General features: G+C 49.5%; 1 protein-coding gene across 1 annotated transcript; it reads left to right on the forward strand.

Moving 5' to 3' along the window:
• The first annotated feature begins 898 nt into the window (after positions 1-898).
• Positions 899-20,519, forward strand: PRPF8 (pre-mRNA processing factor 8). Its single transcript, XM_075719462.1, has 42 exons — positions 899-998; positions 1,078-1,246; positions 1,930-2,094; positions 2,193-2,411; positions 3,017-3,229; positions 3,509-3,634; positions 3,713-3,818; positions 4,379-4,569; positions 4,755-4,874; positions 4,953-5,142; positions 5,326-5,445; positions 5,772-5,906; positions 6,013-6,142; positions 6,523-6,719; positions 6,818-7,024; positions 7,114-7,277; positions 7,653-7,779; positions 7,904-8,096; positions 8,444-8,631; positions 8,847-9,085; positions 9,630-9,776; positions 10,028-10,238; positions 10,582-10,698; positions 10,785-11,032; positions 11,218-11,397; positions 11,893-12,028; positions 12,619-12,788; positions 13,113-13,242; positions 13,425-13,571; positions 13,815-13,975; positions 14,647-14,838; positions 15,447-15,684; positions 15,939-16,067; positions 16,662-16,775; positions 16,919-17,092; positions 17,353-17,546; positions 17,903-18,142; positions 18,236-18,377; positions 18,732-18,872; positions 19,119-19,258; positions 19,439-19,641; positions 20,284-20,519. Exons 1-42 carry the CDS (start codon positions 899-901, stop codon positions 20,436-20,438), a joined length of 7,008 nt encoding a protein of 2,335 aa, XP_075575577.1. The 3' UTR covers positions 20,439-20,519.
• Positions 20,520-20,661: the final 142 nt, after the last annotated feature.

The following is a 20,661-nucleotide window of genomic DNA, read 5'->3' on the forward strand; positions in this document are numbered from 1 at the left end:
GGTGAGCACAGAGGGTCGGGGGGATTGTGTGCTGCCGGGGGGCCGGGAAGGGGGCACGGAGCGTCTGGCTACTTGCTGAGGCGTCAAGGGCCATAGTCCGGCCGTGGGGGCATTGCTGGGGGCGGGGGGAGGCGTCGCTCCCCGGAGGCTCTGGGGTGCAGCGTCCTCCTGCCCGGCCTGGGGCTGCGGGGCGGGCCCCGGCTCGGGGGGGAGCACAGGCCCTGGGCGTGGGGGGACACCGGGGGTGGCCGAGGTGGGCACTGCCCCCACTGAGGGGGCACTACAGGCCCACGCCGCCCCACGGGCGATCCCACCCCGCCCCAGGCCCCACGGTGGTGGTGGGGGAAGCGGCACCACACGGGCCCCCCTCACCCCGGGGCGCCGCCTGCCCCACAGCGCCCCCTACAGGTAGCATGGGCTGGTCTGCGCCACACGTTGTCCAATAAGAGCCGGCGCCGAGCTGTCACCGTTGCCTCTCTCCGCCAATCGAAAGCAGCAAAGGGCGGGACCGGAGAAGGCCGGACAGCCCACCGGAAGTGTACTCTAGTCACAACTTCCTTTCCTTTTCCGCCCTTGGTCCCACCTCCTGCCCCTCCTCCGCGTTCTGATTGGGTGCGCCTGCTGTCTCCGAGACTGCCCGAAAGCTGATTGGACAGTCCTCTTGGCTGCGCGCCCCGCCCACATCCGGGTCTCTGAGACGCGGTGGCGACGGCGCTGGGCCGCCATTGTGGTGGGGAGGCGCGGGGCCTTGCGGCAGCCGGTGAGGGCCGGCGGGGGGCGATTGGGGCGGGGGGCGGGCGGGGCGGGTGGCGGGGTGCCGCTGGGGATGGCGGGGGAGAGGCCGGGGGTGGCCCCGTCCTCGCCCTGAGCCCCTCTCCCCCCCCGCAGGTGCGTCGCCATGGCCGCCGTCTTCCCGTACCGCGGCGGCTGCGCCCCGGTGCCCAGCCCGCTGGCGCCGCTGCCCGACTACATGTCTGAGGAGAAGCTGCAGGAGAAAGGTGGGTAGGGCCGGCCCCTGCACCCCTATCCTCCCGAGCGGGACCGGGTCTGACCCCGCCGCCTCTTCTGTCCCTGCAGCCCGCAAGTGGCAGCAGCTGCAGGCCAAGCGCTATGCGGAGAAGAGGAAATTCGGCTTCGTGGACGCGCAGAAGGAGGACATGCCCCCCGAGCATGTCCGGAAGATCATCCGCGACCATGGCGACATGACCAACAGGAAGTTCCGTCACGACAAGCGCGTCTACCTGGGGTAAGCGAGCCCCCCGCTAAGGGCCCCCCGGGAGCCGAGCTGAGTCCTCTTCTGCTGCCTTGACGCTGAACGCAGAGCCCCTTCTCCAAAGGGCATTCTGTGTTAGTTGTGCATAGAAAGCAGCAGCATAGTAGCTCGAGGAGGATGGGATAATCTGCTCCACTAGTGTAGCAATGCAGAAGAGGATAAGCGAAGGAAGTTGTTACTTTGAATTTAAGGAAAAAACATTACCCTGGATAACACATTGTCTTAGAAGAAGTTGGGGGAAAGTATGAAGTAGCCAGCGTATGTTTTTTGCAAGATTAAAAAGCATAATGAGTGCTTCTTTTCTGTTGGGGTTCAGAGAGCTATCTCATGCACATCACAATCCATTGCACTAACTTACCGTTACCCGTAAAAACTCCAGAAACGCATTTGAAATTTTTCATGTTTGTTTGTAACATTCTTAATGTATAACAACTTCTTGGAGGCCAAACCAGTAGAAAACTTTTTGGTGGTGTGATGCATGAAGCACAAGGATAGAATAGGAAGTTTGTGGATTTGTCACTGGAAGCCTTTATGAACAGGTTAGATGAGCAGCGTTCAGGAGTGGCAGGTGTAGAGGTAATTGGGCTTGTGGCAGATGGATGGCTGTTCTCTTGAGGTCCCTTCCAACCCTGATTTTCCTTGATTTCTGATTGTAGTGCTCTGAAGTACATGCCTCATGCTGTTCTGAAGCTCTTGGAGAACATGCCCATGCCCTGGGAGCAAATCAGAGATGTTCCGGTCTTGTACCATATCACAGGCGCCATCTCTTTTGTGAATGAGATTCCCTGGGTCATAGAGCCGGTGTACATTGCTCAGTGGGGGTAAGTGTCTTCTTCCTTTGCCCTGGTTGGAAATTCTGAGCCAACGCTTGTGCATCCACAATAAAAACAATGTTTAATGGTCTCTGGGTTTCTGCCAGGTCGATGTGGATTATGATGAGGCGAGAGAAGAGGGATAGGCGTCACTTCAAGAGGATGAGATTCCCCCCTTTTGATGATGAAGAACCCCCTCTGGATTATGCTGATAACATCCTGGATGTGGAGCCCCTGGAAGCAATTCAGCTTGAACTGGATCCGGAGGAGGATGCCCCTGTGCTGGACTGGTTCTATGACCACCAGCCACTGAAAGACAACAAGAAGTATGTGCCTCTCCGGTAGCACAATTCACTGTGAGAGGGGGAAAAACAAATGCACTACATGAATTATCTATACATAGCAGTATATAATCTTTGGTTGCATTGTGCTGGGCTATGTGTGATGTTGGGGAGGAGAGACGAACCTTCCCTCAAGGATGGGAGGGAGAACCTGGTTGTTGTAAAGCTACGCTTCTTGTCTTCAGCATCCAACGAGGGCAAACAAGGCCTCTCTGTCCAGGAAAGCTGCTGCCCAGTTAACTGCTAAAACTCTGACGTTTCTTACCGTGCCATAAATATGACAACCTGGATTGTCTAGTTGGAATTTGAATTGATATTTGCTAGGAGTGCGCAGATGATTTGTATCAGTTTGGATATGGAGGAGGAGAGGAGCTGGAGCGGTCGGTATTTTCTGGGCAGATGTAGTCTGTAGTGGTTTTTAGCAGTCCTGCAGCCTTTCTCTCTGTCTAGAGGGGCCCATGTGCTAATCGTCCTTGGTATTTTCTGCAAATGATGGGCAGTGAAAGGTGTTTGGTTATTTCTTGTCCTTTGGTAAAGGCCCAGTTGTCTCTTGGCTGTGTAGTAAGTGTCTGTGCTTTGTTCTTTTGCAGGTATGTAAATGGTTCCACGTACCAGCGTTGGCAGTTCACTCTCCCGATGATGTCCACGCTGTACCGGCTGGCCAATCAGCTGCTCACTGATCTTGTGGATGACAACTACTTCTATTTGTTTGACCTGAAAGCGTTCTTTACCTCCAAGGCGCTGAACATGGCTATTCCTGGAGGTCCCAAGTTTGAGCCTCTTGTTAGAGACATCAATCTTCAGTAAGTGTTGTGTTTAGGAGGAAAGATAAGTGGTTATCTGGGAAAAGGGCTGGGAGGGTTAATCTGTTATCAAGTGTCTTGCCTTCAGTGAGCTGTTCCTGGGAGTTCGCTCTCTTTAGCATTAAGTCTGTGATGTGCTTGTTGCTTTGGATACTGAATGGGTTTTAGTGCAAAGAGAAGGCTAAAAGAAAAGCGCTGATACCGTGTCTTCAGTCAAAAATGTTTGCCTTTCTGTCCCCCTGAATGCTCATATAACAATTTCTTTTTGTCTCATTTGAGGGATGAAGACTGGAATGAATTTAATGATATCAACAAAATTATCATCAGGCAGCCGATCAGGACAGAGTACAAAATCGCTTTCCCATACCTGTACAATAACCTGCCACACCATGTCCACCTGACCTGGTAAGTGCAGCAGCCTCAAGAGCAAGGGAGAGGAGGGGAAAGCTGTCAGAATCCTCTAATACATAATTTGTGTTGTAGGTATCATACTCCAAACGTCGTTTTCATTAAAACAGAAGATCCTGATCTCCCAGCTTTTTACTTCGATCCACTGATCAACCCCATTTCACACAGACATTCTGTCAAGGTGAGTCACTGTCCAAGAGAGCCTGTGATAAACCCTACGTGTGGAGGTGACTTGGCTTGCAACCTTGGTTCTGATAGCAGCACATGCATAGATACTTCAGGAGAAAGCAAAAGCCCTTTCACAGAAAAGCCCACAGTTGCCATTTTAGTCTTTTCTTTAGTCTTCTTTCAGTCTTTCTCTTCTCTTTAGTCTTTTCCAGAGGTCTTCAACTTCTGGAGTTGCACAAAGCTGTCTCCTTTGGTCTCTGTAGGATAAAGCCCAATGCATAATTAGCAGTGTTATTTTAGAGTCTTCTGATAGGTTATTTATCTTTTTGGTTGCCCTTGGAGTATTCGTGGAGCTCTCCTTTGAGTTACCTCCATGACACCTAGCTCAGGGTCTAGTAGCCAAAGTTAGTTCTCAGGCCCACTGGGGCCTTGTAGAGTGCTTCTGGTTCTCTGATACTCAGCACCATCACGCTTCTTCCAGGAGAGCAAAGAAATTATTTTTACTTGGTTAACTGGGAAAACTGAGCTGAAGCAACCAGGAAACAGACGTTGTGTGGTGTTTCTGCATTTCAGAGTCAGGAACCATTGCCTGATGATGATGAAGAGTTTGAATTGCCAGAGTTTGTGGAACCTTTCCTGAAGGATACCCCGCTCTACACAGATAACACAGCCAATGGCATTGCCCTGCTGTGGGCCCCACGGCCCTTCAACTTGAGGTCTGGGAGGACTCGGAGAGCTCTCGATATCCCGCTGGTCAAGAACTGGTGAGTTCTTTCCTGGGAGAAGGGGTGTTCTAGTGATTGTGACATTATTGTCTTGTTACAATGAAAATAAAATAAAGAGATCCTGTGGTGACTGGTTTGTGGAGATTTTAGGAGACTTTCTGGAGACTCTTTGTTTTCTAAGGAATGTGGGTTATCTGAAAATTTGAAATATGTTTTATCCCTAGGTATCGCGAGCACTGCCCAGCAGGCCAGCCAGTGAAAGTGCGAGTCTCCTATCAGAAGCTACTGAAATACTATGTTCTGAATGCGCTCAAGCACAGACCTCCCAAGGCCCAGAAGAAGAGGTAGGTGGGGGTCTGTTCAGTGGGGAACTGCTGATCTGTGATGAGGATTCAGCTGATTATAGTCTCTGCTCTCTCCAGGTACCTGTTCCGCTCCTTCAAGGCTACAAAGTTTTTCCAGTCGACAAAGCTGGACTGGGTGGAAGTAGGCCTGCAGGTGTGTCGCCAGGGCTACAATATGCTGAACTTGCTGATCCACAGAAAGAACCTGAACTACCTTCACTTGGATTACAATTTCAACCTGAAGCCTGTGAAGACCCTCACCACTAAGGTATTGGCCCATGAGCTGTTTTACTCAAGAGTAAAGTTTACCTGAAGATTGTTAAGTAGCTAGTGTGGTAAGACAGGTCACAGTGCCTCAACTGTTCAGTTGTTGTACAGGCTGACCAAATTTGAGCTGTTTCATTCTTACATAACATTGTTACATAAATCCTGGATTTTTGTCTCTTCCCAGGAAAGGAAAAAATCTCGTTTCGGTAATGCTTTCCATCTGTGCCGAGAGGTTCTGCGGCTGACTAAGTTGGTGGTGGACAGCCATGTCCAATACAGACTTGGAAATGTAGATGCGTTTCAGGTAGGCTCAATTTTTTAAAAATTTTTTTTAAAGGTGAGGAGGGGAAGTGAGAGGAGGAGTGGAATATCTGAGTGGGCTTATGTAGGATGCACAATATGACTGAATGTTGCAGTATTACGGAGAAGAGGGGGAACAATGAAAGCATGCAGCATTGCGTGAAATTCTGCTCTTACACTAGTTTATAAGAATTGATCGTTGTATGAGTCAGTGTTAGGAGCTTTGTATGGCCTAATACGCTCTGCTCCTGCCTGTAAAATAAACCTAGCTTTTTGAGGCAATGTATGTAGTGTTTATTGTTATCTCTGATTGTGCTCACTGTGTTTCAGTTGGCAGATGGCTTGCAGTACATCTTTGCCCATGTGGGTCAGCTGACAGGAATGTACCGATACAAGTACAAACTGATGAGGCAGATCCGTATGTGCAAGGACCTGAAACATCTCATCTACTACAGGTTTAACACAGTAAGTTCCACCTTTCCACGTGATGGTGACCCCACGTAAGCTGAGCAACAAGGGAGGGATTCTGGAGTGTCAGTGACCTGCTGTTACCGTGTCTCTCTTCTTCCAGGGGCCTGTGGGCAAAGGTCCTGGCTGTGGCTTCTGGGCTCCAGGCTGGAGAGTATGGCTGTTCTTCATGAGGGGCATCACGCCACTGCTGGAACGCTGGCTGGGGAATCTGCTGGCCAGGCAGTTTGAAGGTCAGCATGTTGTATAAATCTTGGATGTGGGAGGAGTGTGTGGTAAAGATTAATACTGTTTACTTGCCAGCTTGAACTCCAATTTTCTGTTCCAAGTGGTGGTCTGTATCCATACTCCATGTCAATCCCAAGAGCTGTTGATGGTTTAGAGCTCTTACAAGACCAGTGCCACCAGAATAGATGCCAAATGGCAGTGAGATTCCCTGCTCCTTAGGTCTCTGGGGTCCAGATTAGCCTCCCGATTGTCTACTCCAAACTCATCAGTGATGTTGTGGCAGTGTAATTTCTTCAGACATCCTGCACCTGTGTGCAAGACGCTCCTGTATTAGGAGTCCTGCCCGGTCATGTCTTGAACTGCTGAAGTATTTTGCTTTTTCCAGGCCGTCATTCAAAGGGTGTAGCAAAGACTGTCACAAAGCAGCGTGTGGAGTCTCACTTTGACCTGGAGCTGAGGGCAGCTGTTATGCATGACATTCTGGACATGATGCCAGAAGGAATCAAACAGAACAAAGCCAGAACCATCCTGCAGCATCTGAGTGAGGCCTGGCGGTGCTGGAAGGCCAATATCCCCTGGAAGGCAAGTCTCTCACTTGGCCTTTTGGTTCAATTTTAACATCTCCCAGGTAGAACTGCTCTTCTCACTCCTGCTTCCCTCATTTTACTGTCCCTCCACAGGTGCCAGGGCTGCCAACTCCTATTGAAAACATGATCCTGAGGTACGTGAAGGCAAAAGCTGACTGGTGGACAAATACAGCTCACTACAACAGAGAGCGGATCCGTCGGGGTGCCACTGTAGACAAAACCGTCTGTAAGAAGAATCTGGGCCGGCTGACCAGGCTCTACTTAAAAGCTGAACAGGAACGGCAGCATAATTACTTGAAGGTACTTCTGTCCTGCCTGAGGTTGTCCAAATTGGTGCTATTTTCATAGGGAAGCTTTCGCTGACTAATGCTGGTGTTGTGGTTCTGCAGGATGGGCCTTACATCACTGCAGAAGAGGCTGTTGCTGTGTACACAACCACAGTGCACTGGCTGGAAAGCAGGAGGTTCTCACCCATTCCCTTCCCCCCACTGTCCTACAAGCATGACACCAAGTTGCTCATACTGGCCCTTGAGAGGCTGAAGGAAGCTTACAGGTAAGCACTGGGAAGTGACTGTGTTCTGGGAAAGGCTTCTGAAGCTATTTTGTTACTCGTTTTTCCTGGAATTGAGTATGCCGTAAAATTTACCCTGATGGACTGGTGAAGGCTGTAGGTTGTGGTACTGCCAAGGCCGCCTGGGCGTTCTTCGTGGGCTCTGCCGCTTGGGGCAGAAACAATACCGTGCTTGTAAGGGTCATCGGGCATTTTTGGGGATGTGGATTGTGAAGAGTTACAGATCTTGTCTTGATCCGCTTGGTTGAACAGCGTCTTTCACCAGTCATTAAACTGGTGCACTTAATGCATTACACTGCATTAACAGTGGCCATTAGTTCATGCTTGGGTGTGTGAGCTGTTCTTTCTCACTTTCAGTGTGAAATCTCGCCTGAATCAGTCACAGAGAGAAGAGTTGGGCTTGATTGAACAGGCTTATGATAATCCTCACGAAGCTCTGTCTAGAATCAAACGACACCTTTTAACTCAGAGAGCCTTCAAGGAGGTAAATACCCTGGTGAAAGCCACACAATATTAGAAGTTACACTGCATTTGGGAACTAAATGGCGCTAAGGGGACTTTGTGTTCTCCGTCAAGTATAAACCTCAGTTTTGCCTCTTCTTTTTTAGGTGGGTATTGAGTTCATGGATCTCTACAGCCACTTAGTTCCTGTTTATGATGTTGAGCCCTTGGAGAAAATCACAGATGCTTATCTGGATCAGTACTTGTGGTATGAGGCTGATAAGCGACGACTCTTCCCTCCATGGATCAAACCTGCTGACACTGAACCTCCTCCGCTGTTGGTGTACAAGTGGTGCCAAGGTTAGCGGGGTCTTGTATTCCATACAAAAATTAGTTTTCTTATCGGGAGCTTGCTTCCTACAAGTCCCCTTGGGAGCTGAATTTTCATATTTGTAACTTGCAGTCAATAGTCATTACAATCAGGCTATATTTTGTAGGTTAACATATATAAGTATATACTGGGGGAGGAGAACTTCCATAGCCTTTGTGATTGATTACATATTTCTATTCCCATTTCTGCATAGACTGGAAGGACCAGAGGCTGAAAAATCAGGCATTACAGGAAATATCCTGACTTCCTGTGTCCAGAAGGGTGCTTCTGCACTCTGATGTGTCAGATAACATGGCAAGCTTGTTTGTCTCCTCAGGCATTAATAATCTGCAAGATGTTTGGGAAACGAGTGAAGGTGAATGCAACGTGATGCTGGAATCGCGATTTGAGAAGATGTATGAGAAGATTGACCTGACGTTGCTCAACAGGCTGTTGCGTCTTATTGTTGATCACAACATTGCTGACTACATGACAGCCAAGAACAACGTGGTGATCAACTACAAGGTAATGATTGCTGTCAGGAAAGGGAGTGGGTGGACTGTAAAACTGAGAGGTTTTGGACCCATGGAGGAGGAGGGGGCACAAAACTTGCCAGAGAAAGAAGTAATGAGGGAGTTAGAAAAAACCTTCTGGGTCCTGTTAAAGTGCTACTGCTCAGGTCAAAGGTCTCTCGTGTATTGTGACAGTCAGGTTCTCACAATTCCCCTTCATTTCCTCAGGACATGAATCACACAAACTCCTATGGGATTATTCGTGGGCTGCAGTTTGCTTCCTTCATTGTCCAGTATTATGGGCTTGTGATGGACCTGCTGGTGCTGGGTCTGCACCGTGCCAGTGAAATGGCCGGGCCTCCCCAGATGCCAAATGACTTCCTCAGCTTCCAAGACATCGCCACCGAGGTGGCCCATCCCATTCGCCTCTTCTGCAGATACATCGACCGTATTCACATCTTCTTCAGGTGAGAGTTCTCGGGCCCTGCTTTCCTCAGCTGCACTTTTGTTCTGGCATCTTGCAGCAGATGCTGTGCAAGTGGAATTAGTATGCTCCTACTGAAGGCTTTTGTTCCCTTTGCTAAGAAAGATCAGGAATATTTGAATTGACAGACTTTCCAGAAGAACTGGGTGTCCAGATGCCTCTTCTTGCTTTCTCAGTTTGCTATGTTAATAGAGGAGAGCTTTTCTACAGCTTCACAGGATCAGTAGAAAAGCAATTATGTCAAAAGTCTAATTGTTACAGATTTTCCACTGGTAAATAAGCCTCTTCTCGCTTCCCAGCAAGTGGACATAAAATTTGGTGTCTGTTCATGGAAAGGTAACCCAAACAGTCATGGGTTGGACTGTGCTAATGCAACTGAAGTCTCCTTCAGTGGGAAGATAGAGGAATTGGGATAGTTACCTGCAAACATGCTATGGCGAACAGCTATCCATAAGCAAGTCCTTGTCTGTCTGGGTGTTCAGAGAAGTTGGTCACATAACTCCAGGTCCTCTTCTGTGTGTTTTCAGGTTTACAGCAGATGAGGCAAGAGACTTGATTCAGCGGTACCTGACAGAGCATCCAGATCCCAACAACGAGAACATTGTAGGCTATAACAACAAGAAGTGCTGGCCCCGGGATGCTCGGATGCGCCTCATGAAACATGATGTGAACCTGTAAGTGCTACAGCCTGGAAAAAACAAGTGGTGTGAGGGTGGGAAAATTAGTTTTAATAAATAACTGTTGGAGACTGATAGGCAGGTGCTCAAGAAGAAAAGTCAGAAGAGGTGAGGGGTCTGTGCTGTAATTCTGACAGTGATTGATGGGTGTGAGAGACTATAGTGCTAGGAAAGCACTGAGAACTTGCCCAGTTTCTATTTCACTTCAATAACAGACAGCCTGTCACTGTGCACATCTTGTTTTTCAGTGGTCGTGCTGTATTCTGGGATATCAAGAACCGCTTGCCTCGATCAGTCACCACAGTGCAGTGGGAGAATAGCTTCGTATCCGTTTACAGCAAGGATAACCCCAATTTGCTGTTTAACATGTGTGGTTTTGAGTGCCGCATCTTGCCCAAGTGCCGCACCAGCTATGAGGAGTTCACCCACAAGGACGGTGTCTGGAACTTGCAGAATGAGGTAGGGTGAGGGTTTGACAGGGTGGGAGAGCAGTCCCTGCCTGGCCCGTACCTGGCATCAAAGCAGGGTTTGTACCTACTGGCAGGGGCTGCCTAGCAGCATGAGTTTGCCAGCTGTGTAACTGGGACCACTAGCAGGTGGAGTTAAAATGAACTGGGTATGAACTTTCTTTTCCTGAGAGGGATGGGAAATCCTTGGCTGTGGATGAGCGGGGAACCTGAAACTGCAGAGATGCTGTTCAGCCTCTTCTCTCCCCGTGATTCATAAATGCAAGAGCTCACCTTACTGTCTCTGTTGGAGAGAGGGCTCCCAGGAGGGAACTGATGGCTCTGTGCTCTTGTAGGTCACCAAGGAGCGCACAGCTCAGTGCTTTCTGCGTGTGGATGATGAGTCTATGCAGAGATTTCACAACAGAGTGAGGCAGATCCTCATGGCATCTGGCTCCACAACCTTCACTAAGGTAAGGTGGGAGAAAGATGTGTGACAGAGCTTTCTGCAGATGCTTGGAGAATGGGCTGAGAACTGATCCTTTGCTTTCCTTTCTAGATTGTCAATAAGTGGAATACAGCTCTGATTGGCTTGATGACGTATTTCCGGGAAGCTGTTGTAAATACTCAGGAGTTGCTTGATTTGCTGGTGAAGTGTGAAAATAAAATCCAGACTCGAATCAAAATTGGTCTGAATTCCAAAATGCCCAGCCGTTTTCCGCCAGTGGTGTTTTACACCCCTAAAGAGCTGGGAGGGCTGGGCATGCTCTCCATGGGCCACGTTCTCATCCCGCAGTCTGACCTGAGGTGAGTTGTGCTGCTCTAATGCCCACATGAGTTAGGTGTTTTGTTAGATACTCTTTCCCATAAAAATATATGAGAATGCTAAACCATGCCTCATTATAGGGATATGTTGCCTTTACAGTAGGTCTGGCAGCATGACCTGTGAAGTCCTATCGCTTTTACCTCACTCTTGTGCCTCTTTGCTGCAGGTGGTCCAAACAGACTGATGTTGGCATCACTCACTTCCGCTCAGGAATGAGTCACGAGGAGGACCAGCTCATCCCAAATTTGTATCGTTACATCCAGCCATGGGAAAGTGAATTCATTGACTCTCAGAGAGTATGGGCAGAGTACGCCCTTAAGCGACAAGAGGCTATAGCCCAGAACAGGTGTGCTTCCGTGTGCAGTCAGATCTCTGTGTGTGTGTCTGTGTATGAGGACAGGCAGCGGTGTGAAGTCTTGCACTGTCTCAGGGTTCTGGAGACCTTGCTGGCCCTGTCATATGTGCTACAGGCCGCCTGCGAAGCTGCTGTCTTACCTCTGGAGGAGGTTATGGACTCTGCAAGCAGACAGTGTGCCCGTGGCACAGTCTGAGGGAAATGGTATTGCAGGTGGTGTCAGGAAAAGCTGACATCAGACCCATTTGCAGTTAATTCTGGGCCCTTACAAGGGCAGGCTTTTTCTTTTGGGCTGTTCGACATCAGCATGTTCCTAGTGATGGCTATAGACACTTTGCTGAGCCTCTGAGTGCTTGGCACTTTAGAACCTCTCCTTGCCAGAGCCCTGAGGTCTGTATTATATCTGTGATCTCATCACCTGAAATATTCATTAATGCATTGCTGTAAAATTGAGAGGTAACAAAGCATGGGGATTTTTTTCTTCAGGCGTCTGACGCTAGAGGATCTGGAAGACTCATGGGACAGGGGAATTCCTCGTATTAACACCCTTTTCCAGAAGGACCGGCATACCCTAGCTTATGATAAAGGATGGAGAGTCAGGACTGACTTCAAACAGTATCAGGTATTGACTGGGAATTTCTATGGCTGAGTGTGAGGTTCAGATACCTGTTCCAGACAATATCCTTTTACCTTGCATTATTGCAGGTGCACTTCCTTGTCTCTCTGCTGCAGGAAGAACTTAGAGCCATGTGTTGGCACTAGTAGAGGTTGTTGAGAACCAAACGCTTCAAAAATCTGTAGCTAGCCACTTTGAAGCATTTGGATAGATTGCAGTGTCTTGGGGAACACCACACTGAGCGTAGCTGAGTATTAAGAAATCTGTTCTGGAGAGGGGGGAAAAAAGGTCCCAAAACAAACATTCCAAAATCTTAAATTTTAATAACAGTGGAAAAATTTATTATTTAAAGCCTCTAATGGTGGCTCTGTAGAAGGCCAGTCCCTGAAAGATAAAAACATCATCTTAGATTCTACCCAGTCTGAATTGCATGGTAGTACTGACTGAACTCATATTGTAGATGAGCTGTGTCCTCCAGGACTGAGGGCATGAGGCTTTTTACTTGTTAGCTGACATCATCTTGGTTCCTACAATTAGTGCAGACGGGTTAAATGATCTGAATACAAAGCTGCTCACTAGTGCGCTGTTGTCTCCAGGTCCTGAAACAGAACCCGTTCTGGTGGACACATCAGCGCCATGATGGCAAACTCTGGAACCTGAACAACTACCGCACAGATATGATCCAGGCACTTGGTGGAGTGGAAGGAATCCTGGAGCACACTCTCTTCAAGGGCACTTACTTCCCCACGTGGGAGGGTCTCTTCTGGTAAGAGAAACCTTCATGTGGCCTTGTCTTGCGAACTGGAGCTTAGTGGTGCACCAGGAGTCGTCCTTGGCTCAAGCTGTACTGATTCTGTTGAGCCTTTTCTGGTTTTCAGTCATCACTTTAGCACACTCTATAGTTCAGTTGTGAGGGCACCTGGGATTAGGCTATAGCTGAACTTCAGCATGCAAATCCATGGAAATTTCTTTGCATTAAATAATCTTCCCTGTTCCCGGTGTGTGTGTTCCCTGCCTCTATTATATGTGGCACATGACAGTCAGCGGAGATGAGGGCCATCTTATGCAATTGATTGTCTGCCCTTTCTAGGGAGAAGGCCAGTGGCTTTGAGGAGTCCATGAAATGGAAGAAGCTGACAAATGCCCAGAGATCGGGTTTGAACCAAATTCCAAACAGAAGATTCACCCTGTGGTGGTCTCCTACCATTAACAGAGCCAATGTAAGTATCTGGAGTTTGTACCTGAAGAAACTTCCAGTAATTGAGAGCAGTTAATTGATCTAACTAATTCTTCCAGAACATCTCTTAGAGATGAACTAAACCTCCTTAACAGTAGCTGTTCTGTTTTCTAAACTTCATCAGTTGTGCTGTTGCATGTTCTCACAGCTGCTTTTCCTTTGCAGGTGTATGTTGGGTTTCAGGTGCAGCTGGATTTGACAGGCATCTTTATGCATGGCAAGATCCCCACACTGAAGATTTCTCTCATTCAGATTTTCCGAGCTCACTTGTGGCAAAAGATCCATGAGAGCATTGTAATGGATTTGTGTCAGGTGAGCAGTACGTTAACTTGGTTTGTTTCTGTGCAGTGCATGCGTGCTCCTTGTGTACCAATGGCTTCCTGCTAGCAACAGATTGTCCCAGGGGTTGTAGCAGGTCTACCCCTTCTCCAGCAATTTGACAGGGAAGGGGAGGAAATGGGATTTTCCTGGGTGTCTGGTTTAGCTCTGTGTTGAGAATAGATTCTTTAGGTAGGCTGCTTGAACACAACTCATCTTTGACTGCCTTATCCCCAGGTGTTTGATCAAGAGCTGGATGCTCTGGAGATTGAGACAGTGCAGAAAGAGACGATCCATCCCAGGAAGTCATACAAGATGAATTCCTCATGTGCAGATATCCTTCTCTTTGCTTCCTATAAGTGGAACGTGTCACGTCCATCATTGCTCGCAGATTCCAAGTGAGTGTTTCCCTTTTCCCTCTCCTTGATCTTGCTGCAGAGCAGAGCTGCTGAGCTTGTCATCCTGAGCCAAAGCCCATGTCTCTTGGGCACCTAGGGTTGGTTGTCTTTGGGGACACAGGAGGACGCAGTCATGCCTGGCACAGTGCAGGGCTTATTTGGGTGGATGGTTGCAGCACCTCCTAGCACTGCCTTCTGCAAAACATGAAGACTGTCTTTGCTCCTGTTCTCTCCTCCAGTTGACCTTTCCCCTGAGCCAGAGCTCAGGAGCTCTGAAGGGTTCCTCAGGAAACCCCACAAAGCTGTGCTGTCCTAGGGCCAGGATCTGGAGTGAATTGGACACTATCTGCACCTGTGCTGTGTTCAGTTTGACTGAATCCTTACCGGACAATCCCCTGGGGAGATGCCCCTCATGGCTACACAACAGAGGAGTAACGTTGTGCTTTGTTTAAACCTGCAGCTGAACCCCGTTGGCTGAGGGTTTCTCTTAACAGCTTCTGCATTCAGCTGCTGTTTGAAGAGAGTAGTGGAGTCCCTTTTCAGGATGGTGTGCAGATAGTAGCTGGCTTCAGTGTTCATGCTTGGTGGCAGTTACTCTCTGTCAAAGACACACAGCAACTGCAGCAGAGTTTTGTGCAATATTAAATTGTTCTGGCTTACTTTCTCCTTAGAGATGTGATGGACAGCACCACCACTCAGAAGTACTGGATAGATATCCAGCTGCGCTGGGGAGATTACGATTCCCATGATATCGAGCGCTATGCAAGAGCCAAGTTCCTGGACTACACTACAGACAACATGAGTATCTATCCATCTCCTACTGGTGTGCTCATTGCCATTGATCTGGCCTATAACTTGCACAGGTGAGATCTGCACCTTCTGTATTTTAGCTGTAATTGGTAGTTCGTGGCTGTGTCTTAGTGCGTCTCCGAACTGGGTTGTATTCTAGGGAGGAGGATGAGAAGGCAGAAGCTGGAGGTATGCAGTGAGTGGGATAGGGCATCTAGGCAGTCCTTTCAGGTTGCCCGATATCTGCTCATTCAATAATAATGGTTCAGTTCTCCCAGCTCACTAATCATTTGTTTTGTTAGGAGATTTCTGTCAGGCTGTTCTTGGAGCTGAAGGACGGGCCTTGTTTCAAGGCCCCCTACAAGTGGGGACAGCTGTTCTTCACTGCAAAACTAGGAGGAAAGGCCCAGCAAGCAGGCCTCTGCTCCACTGTGCTTGTTAGAGAAGGTGCAGCTTTTCTGGGACTGCAGCATGTGTGTGCTGTGGCTTCCCACTGGGAGGAGCCACAGAGAAAAGCCGTAGGTGAACAGCTCCCAAGGACATGGCAAAAGAAATCATACAGTAATAGTCACCAGGCAGAAAGGTGCCTGGCTGCTGCATGGGAAGACTTGTGCATGGCTGTTGTCTCTTCATCTCAGAGCTGATGGCAACAACTAGGTCTTCTGTTTGTTTTCTTCTTCAGTGCTTATGGGAACTGGTTCCCTGGGAGCAAACCTCTGATCCAGCAGGCTATGGCCAAAATTATGAAAGCAAATCCTGCGCTGTACGTGTTGAGAGAACGAATCCGCAAGGGGTTGCAGCTGTATTCGTCTGAGCCCACAGAACCGTACCTTTCCTCCCAGAACTACGGAGAGCTCTTCTCCAACCAGATCATCTGGTTTGTGGATGACACCAATGTGTACAGAGTGACCATTCACAAGGTGAGGCCAGAGGTGTATCTGCAGGGGGAAAAGACAGGGACTGTAAATGTCCCGTGCTCAGGGTGGTTGTGGAGGCATGCATGATGGAAAATCAGGAATCAACATGAACCCAAATTTTTGCAGTGTGCAGAGAGCAGCTCTTACGTTTCCTGTACATTTCCTGCTCAAAGCGCACAGCGAGTCAGCTGTTGTGTAAAGGTGTGGATAGGTTACGTTTATCCCCCTGTACTTTTCACTTCTGCTTGTTTTGTCAGACCTTTGAAGGGAATTTGACTACAAAACCCATCAATGGAGCCATTTTCATCTTCAATCCCAGAACTGGACAGCTCTTCCTGAAGATCATCCATACGTCTGTGTGGGCAGGACAGAAGCGTTTAGGACAGGTAGGGCCTGGCTGCCTGCTGTGTTTTGGGCTGCGAGCTGGGGATGGGCTCTGACTGCGTGGGACGCTCACTTGAGCAGAAGACATCATGAGGGTCTTCACCTTCCTGCCTCTTAACAAGTTTGGAGCTCCAATGTCCAGTGTGTAACCTGTGCTCAGGCAAGCATTGCCGTGGGGTGTAAAAGTAAAAGTGCAGACATTGATGTTGCAAGGGTTTTGAGGCTCTGAACTGTAAAGAAGCTATATCTTCAAGCAGGGCTTAAGAAACAGTGCTGTGCTCGTTGTTCCAGCAAATCACGTTGCACTTGGCCGTACATCCAGTGCAGTGAGAAGACTCTCAGGTGGCAAAGCCAGGGAGGCGGTGTAGCCGGCTATTTTTTCTGAGCCAGTCAGGAGTGACTGAACTCCAGGGAATGGGAACTGCCCTCGGTGATCAGTAAGAAGGAAATGCTGGGCCTTGTCACTGATCTGGAACAAGCCATAAATTCCGTAGTCATATTTTTAGAATTTGGTTTGAGTCTCTCTAATTCCCAAAGGCACGGAGACGCTGCTGTTAGCAGAGAGGTAATTCTGTAACCCTGCTGTCTTTCTGTAGCTGGCCAAGTGGAAGACTGCTGAAGAAGTGGCTGCCTTGATTCGATCACTTCCTGTGGAAGAGCAGCCTAAGCAGATCATAGTGACTCGGAAGGGCATGTTGGACCCACTTGAGGTAACAATGCAGATGCTGCTCTGTGGGGACATTGTAAAATCTTTGGGAGATTGCAGAACAGTCCTGTGTTCCTGTGAAGGACTTTATCTGGACTAGTGTTCTGCAGTAGTTGTGAGCTAATTCGTCCTCTCGATAAACTCCAGGTGCACTTGCTGGATTTCCCCAATATTGTGATCAAAGGCTCAGAGTTGCAGCTGCCCTTCCAGGCCTGTCTGAAAGTGGAAAAGTTTGGTGATCTCATCCTGAAGGCTACTGAACCCCAGATGGTTCTCTTCAATCTCTATGATGACTGGCTGAAAACCATCTCTTCCTACACGGTAAGCACAGCATGCCTAGTCTGCATTTTGTTTTGCTGCTGATAAATGAGGCAGGAGCCAAGGCTTCAGAGATCCCTCACAATTTGTTGCTTGGGAGCACTTGGCTCTGAGTATACCTGGATTTTCCTTCAGATTGATTCCGCTGGCACTTCCCGTGCAGTGTCGGTGTGCCCAAACAGAGGAGTGCTGTACTAGGCCCTCATCTATTTGATTTCCTTCTTTGTGACTAACTTTCTGACTAACTTTTTTTCTTCTGCAAGGCATTTTCTCGTCTGATTCTGATTCTCCGGGCACTACATGTGAATAACGATCGAGCCAAAGTTATTCTGAAACCAGATAAGACAACCATAACGGAGCCTCACCACATCTGGCCAACCCTGACAGATGAGGAGTGGATCAAGGTGGAGGTGCAGCTGAAGGATCTCATCCTTGCTGACTACGGCAAGAAGAACAAGTAAGCTACTGTCCGGCTGCAATAATCCTGTCAGCCTTTCCTTCCTGCTCAAAACTTTGGGGCCAGAGTGCTGCTTGTGGAGAGCAGAAGGCTTTCAAGGGCCTTTGGCAATGAACTGTCAGCTTTGTAGGGAAACTGGTTAGTACTATTAATAGCTTTCTAGTAAGGCAGATAAAAATGTCTGCACCAAACCTTTTCTGATCTGCGCATCATGTGATTTGGTCCCTCCTCTTGTCTAAAAAGTTGTGGTTTCATTTTTCACAGCACCCTGAGTGGATGTTCTGAGCTTGTGCCTTGGTGAGAAGGGTCCAGAATGTATTTTGAAATGCCTGACTTGGGTGGATTTTCTCTTCCAGTGTGAACGTTGCATCCCTGACACAGTCAGAGATCCGAGACATTATCCTGGGCATGGAGATCTCTGCCCCCTCTCAGCAGAGGCAGCAGATTGCAGAAATTGAGAAGCAAACCAAGGAGCAGTCACAACTGACAGCCACGCAGACCCGCACCGTTAACAAACACGGGGATGAAATCATCACCTCCACAACCAGCAACTACGAAACCCAGACTTTCTCCTCCAAGACTGAGTGGCGAGTCAGGTAGGAAGGCAGGCGGGGCTGTTGTGCAAGGAAGAGGTCAGAGTGCTCAGGAAGGGATCTGTGCGCCCTCTAATAATCGTCTCCTCTTCACAGAGCAATTTCTGCTGCCAACCTCCACCTGCGAACAAACCACATTTATGTTTCATCAGATGATATAAAGGAAACGGGCTATACGTACATTCTTCCCAAGAACGTGTTGAAGAAATTCATCTGCATCTCAGATCTGCGGGCCCAGGTGAGTGTGCAGCGAGTCTATTACAGTCGTACTCCCCACTGCTGTAGCATGCACCAGTCCCGGGCAGTCAGGCGAAGGGCTGGGAACTTGCTGCTGTCCGTGTGAAGCCCTCTGTGCTCGAGACAGATGCTGGCAATACGGCTGAGCACACAAGTTCTAGCTGGGTCCTGATGGCTCCTTGCGGCCCAGACTTGGGGACAACTCAGCAGTGAACAAAACTATGATGTTCTCCTCTCGTGAGAACCTGCTGGCCGAGAGATACTCTCCTCAGGAACTAAGGGCAGGGCCCACCCACTCTCATGGGTTACACAGAGGTCTCTTCTGGGGTTCTGAGGCGGGTGTCTGTGTTCCTAGATTGCAGGTTACCTGTATGGAGTGAGCCCTCCCGATAACCCCCAAGTGAAGGAGATCCGGTGCATTGTAATGGTGCCCCAGTGGGGAACGCACCAGACTGTGCATCTCCCAGGGCAGCTGCCACAGCATGAATATCTCAAGGTGAGTTGGGCTTCTGCTCGTGGTGTGGGTGGAAGATCACCGTCTCCCGTAACGGAGACCTCAGTGCTGGGGCAGCTTCCCTTGGTCTGCTGTAGACGTGGGACTTAAAGGGCTCGGCCTGAAGCCAGCGTGATCTGGGATCAGGTGAAAGGGAAGCCTTTAGTCCCTGTGTGCTCTTTGCCATGCTTGAAGCGGCCTTGTTTTAAACGTCTTTTATTTCTCTCTAAAACACTCTCTTTTTGTCAGGAAATGGAGCCTCTGGGGTGGATTCACACCCAACCAAACGAGTCCCCTCAGCTCTCGCCTCAGGACGTCACCACCCATGCCAAGGTCATGGCTGACAACCCCTCCTGGGATGGGGAGAAGACCATCATCATCACCTGCAGGTGAGAGGCAGGGAGGCTTCTGTGTGCCCCCTCTTCTGAGGGGGCCTGCGGGTGCAGTGCTTGGGAACACATTGAGGTCTCAAAATGAAAAATTTGGCAGAACGGGAGCATTTGCTCATCTCTGGTTTCCCTCCTCCCCCCCAGATCAGTCTGACTTGCCCCTTCTCTCCTTTCTTTCAGTTTTACGCCAGGCTCCTGCACGCTGACAGCCTACAAACTGACCCCGAGCGGTTACGAGTGGGGCAGGCAGAACACCGACAAAGGGAACAACCCCAAGGGCTACCTGCCATCCCATTACGAGAGGGTGCAGATGCTGCTGTCGGATCGCTTCCTCGGCTTCTTCATGGTCCCAGCGCAAGGGTCCTGGAACTACAACTTCATGGGTGAGCTGCCCTGGGAAAGGGAGAGGAGTGGAGGCAATGTGAATAGTTTGGGGAGGAGAAGGGAATAGCTCCCCGGGGAAGCATTCCTTACCCTTTCTCAAGCTTGGCCTTCCTTGGAGCGGCTGGCAGGGATACCAGCATCATGGTCTGACCTTTCCTTGGTACCAGCACCGGGATGTCACTTCTCAATGATTTTTTGGTGGCAAGAGAGCGAACTCTGATAGAGAGGAGAAACAGACATCTTGTCTTTCTGGGTTGTGGTGTCTGGTCTGTTGGCACTGAATAATTAATCCCTGTCTGGCAGAAGAGATGATAATGGAAAATGCAAGGGAAAAGGTGTGCCCAGCAGGGGAGTAACAGGAGGTTCTGGTATGATGAACCACGGACGGCTGCAGGGGGATCAGGAAACGAGGAGAGGGGCAGATGAAACACTTGACTAGCAGAAATGGGCTATGGGGGCATTGCGCTGTAAATCTCTAGGGGGAGGAACCCAAAGGGTGATGACTTTGTGGGTTTGGAATTCTCTCTTCCTGCATGGTTTGTTTAAAAATTACCTTGTGAGGGCAGAGGGCTTCGCTAAGCTCCCGATCGCTGGTGGGGGCAGGAGGGGCTTTCAGGTGGCTGACGGACTCTCTCTTGCAGGTGTTCGCCACGACCCCAACATGAAGTACGAGCTGCAGCTCGCCAACCCCAAGGAGTTTTACCACGAGGTCCATCGCCCTTCGCACTTCCTCAACTTCGCCCTGCTGCAGGAGGGGGAGGTCTACTCTGCCGACCGGGAGGACCTCTACGCCTAGGCCTGCCCTCGCCCCCGCTCTTAGTACTGTTGATATTCAACAGCGAGTGTCTGTGCCCCGCTGCTCCTCGCCCCCTGCTCACGCCCGCCTGGCCCCCCGTGCCCCCCCCCGTGCCGCGTTTCGGGTCGTTGCACCCTGTCCAGTCGTTGTACCCTCTCCAGTCGTTCAATAAATTTTTTACGAACGGGAGCGCTGCCGGCGAGATCCCGCCTCGGGGGGGGGG

The sequence above is a fragment of the Pelecanus crispus genome, chromosome 12 (assembly GCF_030463565.1).
Source record: "Pelecanus crispus isolate bPelCri1 chromosome 12, bPelCri1.pri, whole genome shotgun sequence".
In the NCBI taxonomy this organism is placed as follows: Eukaryota; Metazoa; Chordata; class Aves; order Pelecaniformes; family Pelecanidae; genus Pelecanus; species Pelecanus crispus.

Bases quoted from the DNA above. Each gene is read 5' to 3' on its own strand.
- PRPF8 (XM_075719462.1), top strand. From the start codon at position 899: ATGGCCGCCGTCTTCCCGTACCGCGGCGGCTGCGCCCCGGTGCCCAGC. The intron at 4,875-4,952 runs GTAGGTGGGGGT...TGCTCTCTCCAG, and splicing joins CCCAAGGCCCAGAAGAAGAG to GTACCTGTTCCGCTCCTTCA. The intron at 13,976-14,646 runs GTGAGTGTTTCC...CTTTCTCCTTAG, and splicing joins TCATTGCTCGCAGATTCCAA to AGATGTGATGGACAGCACCA.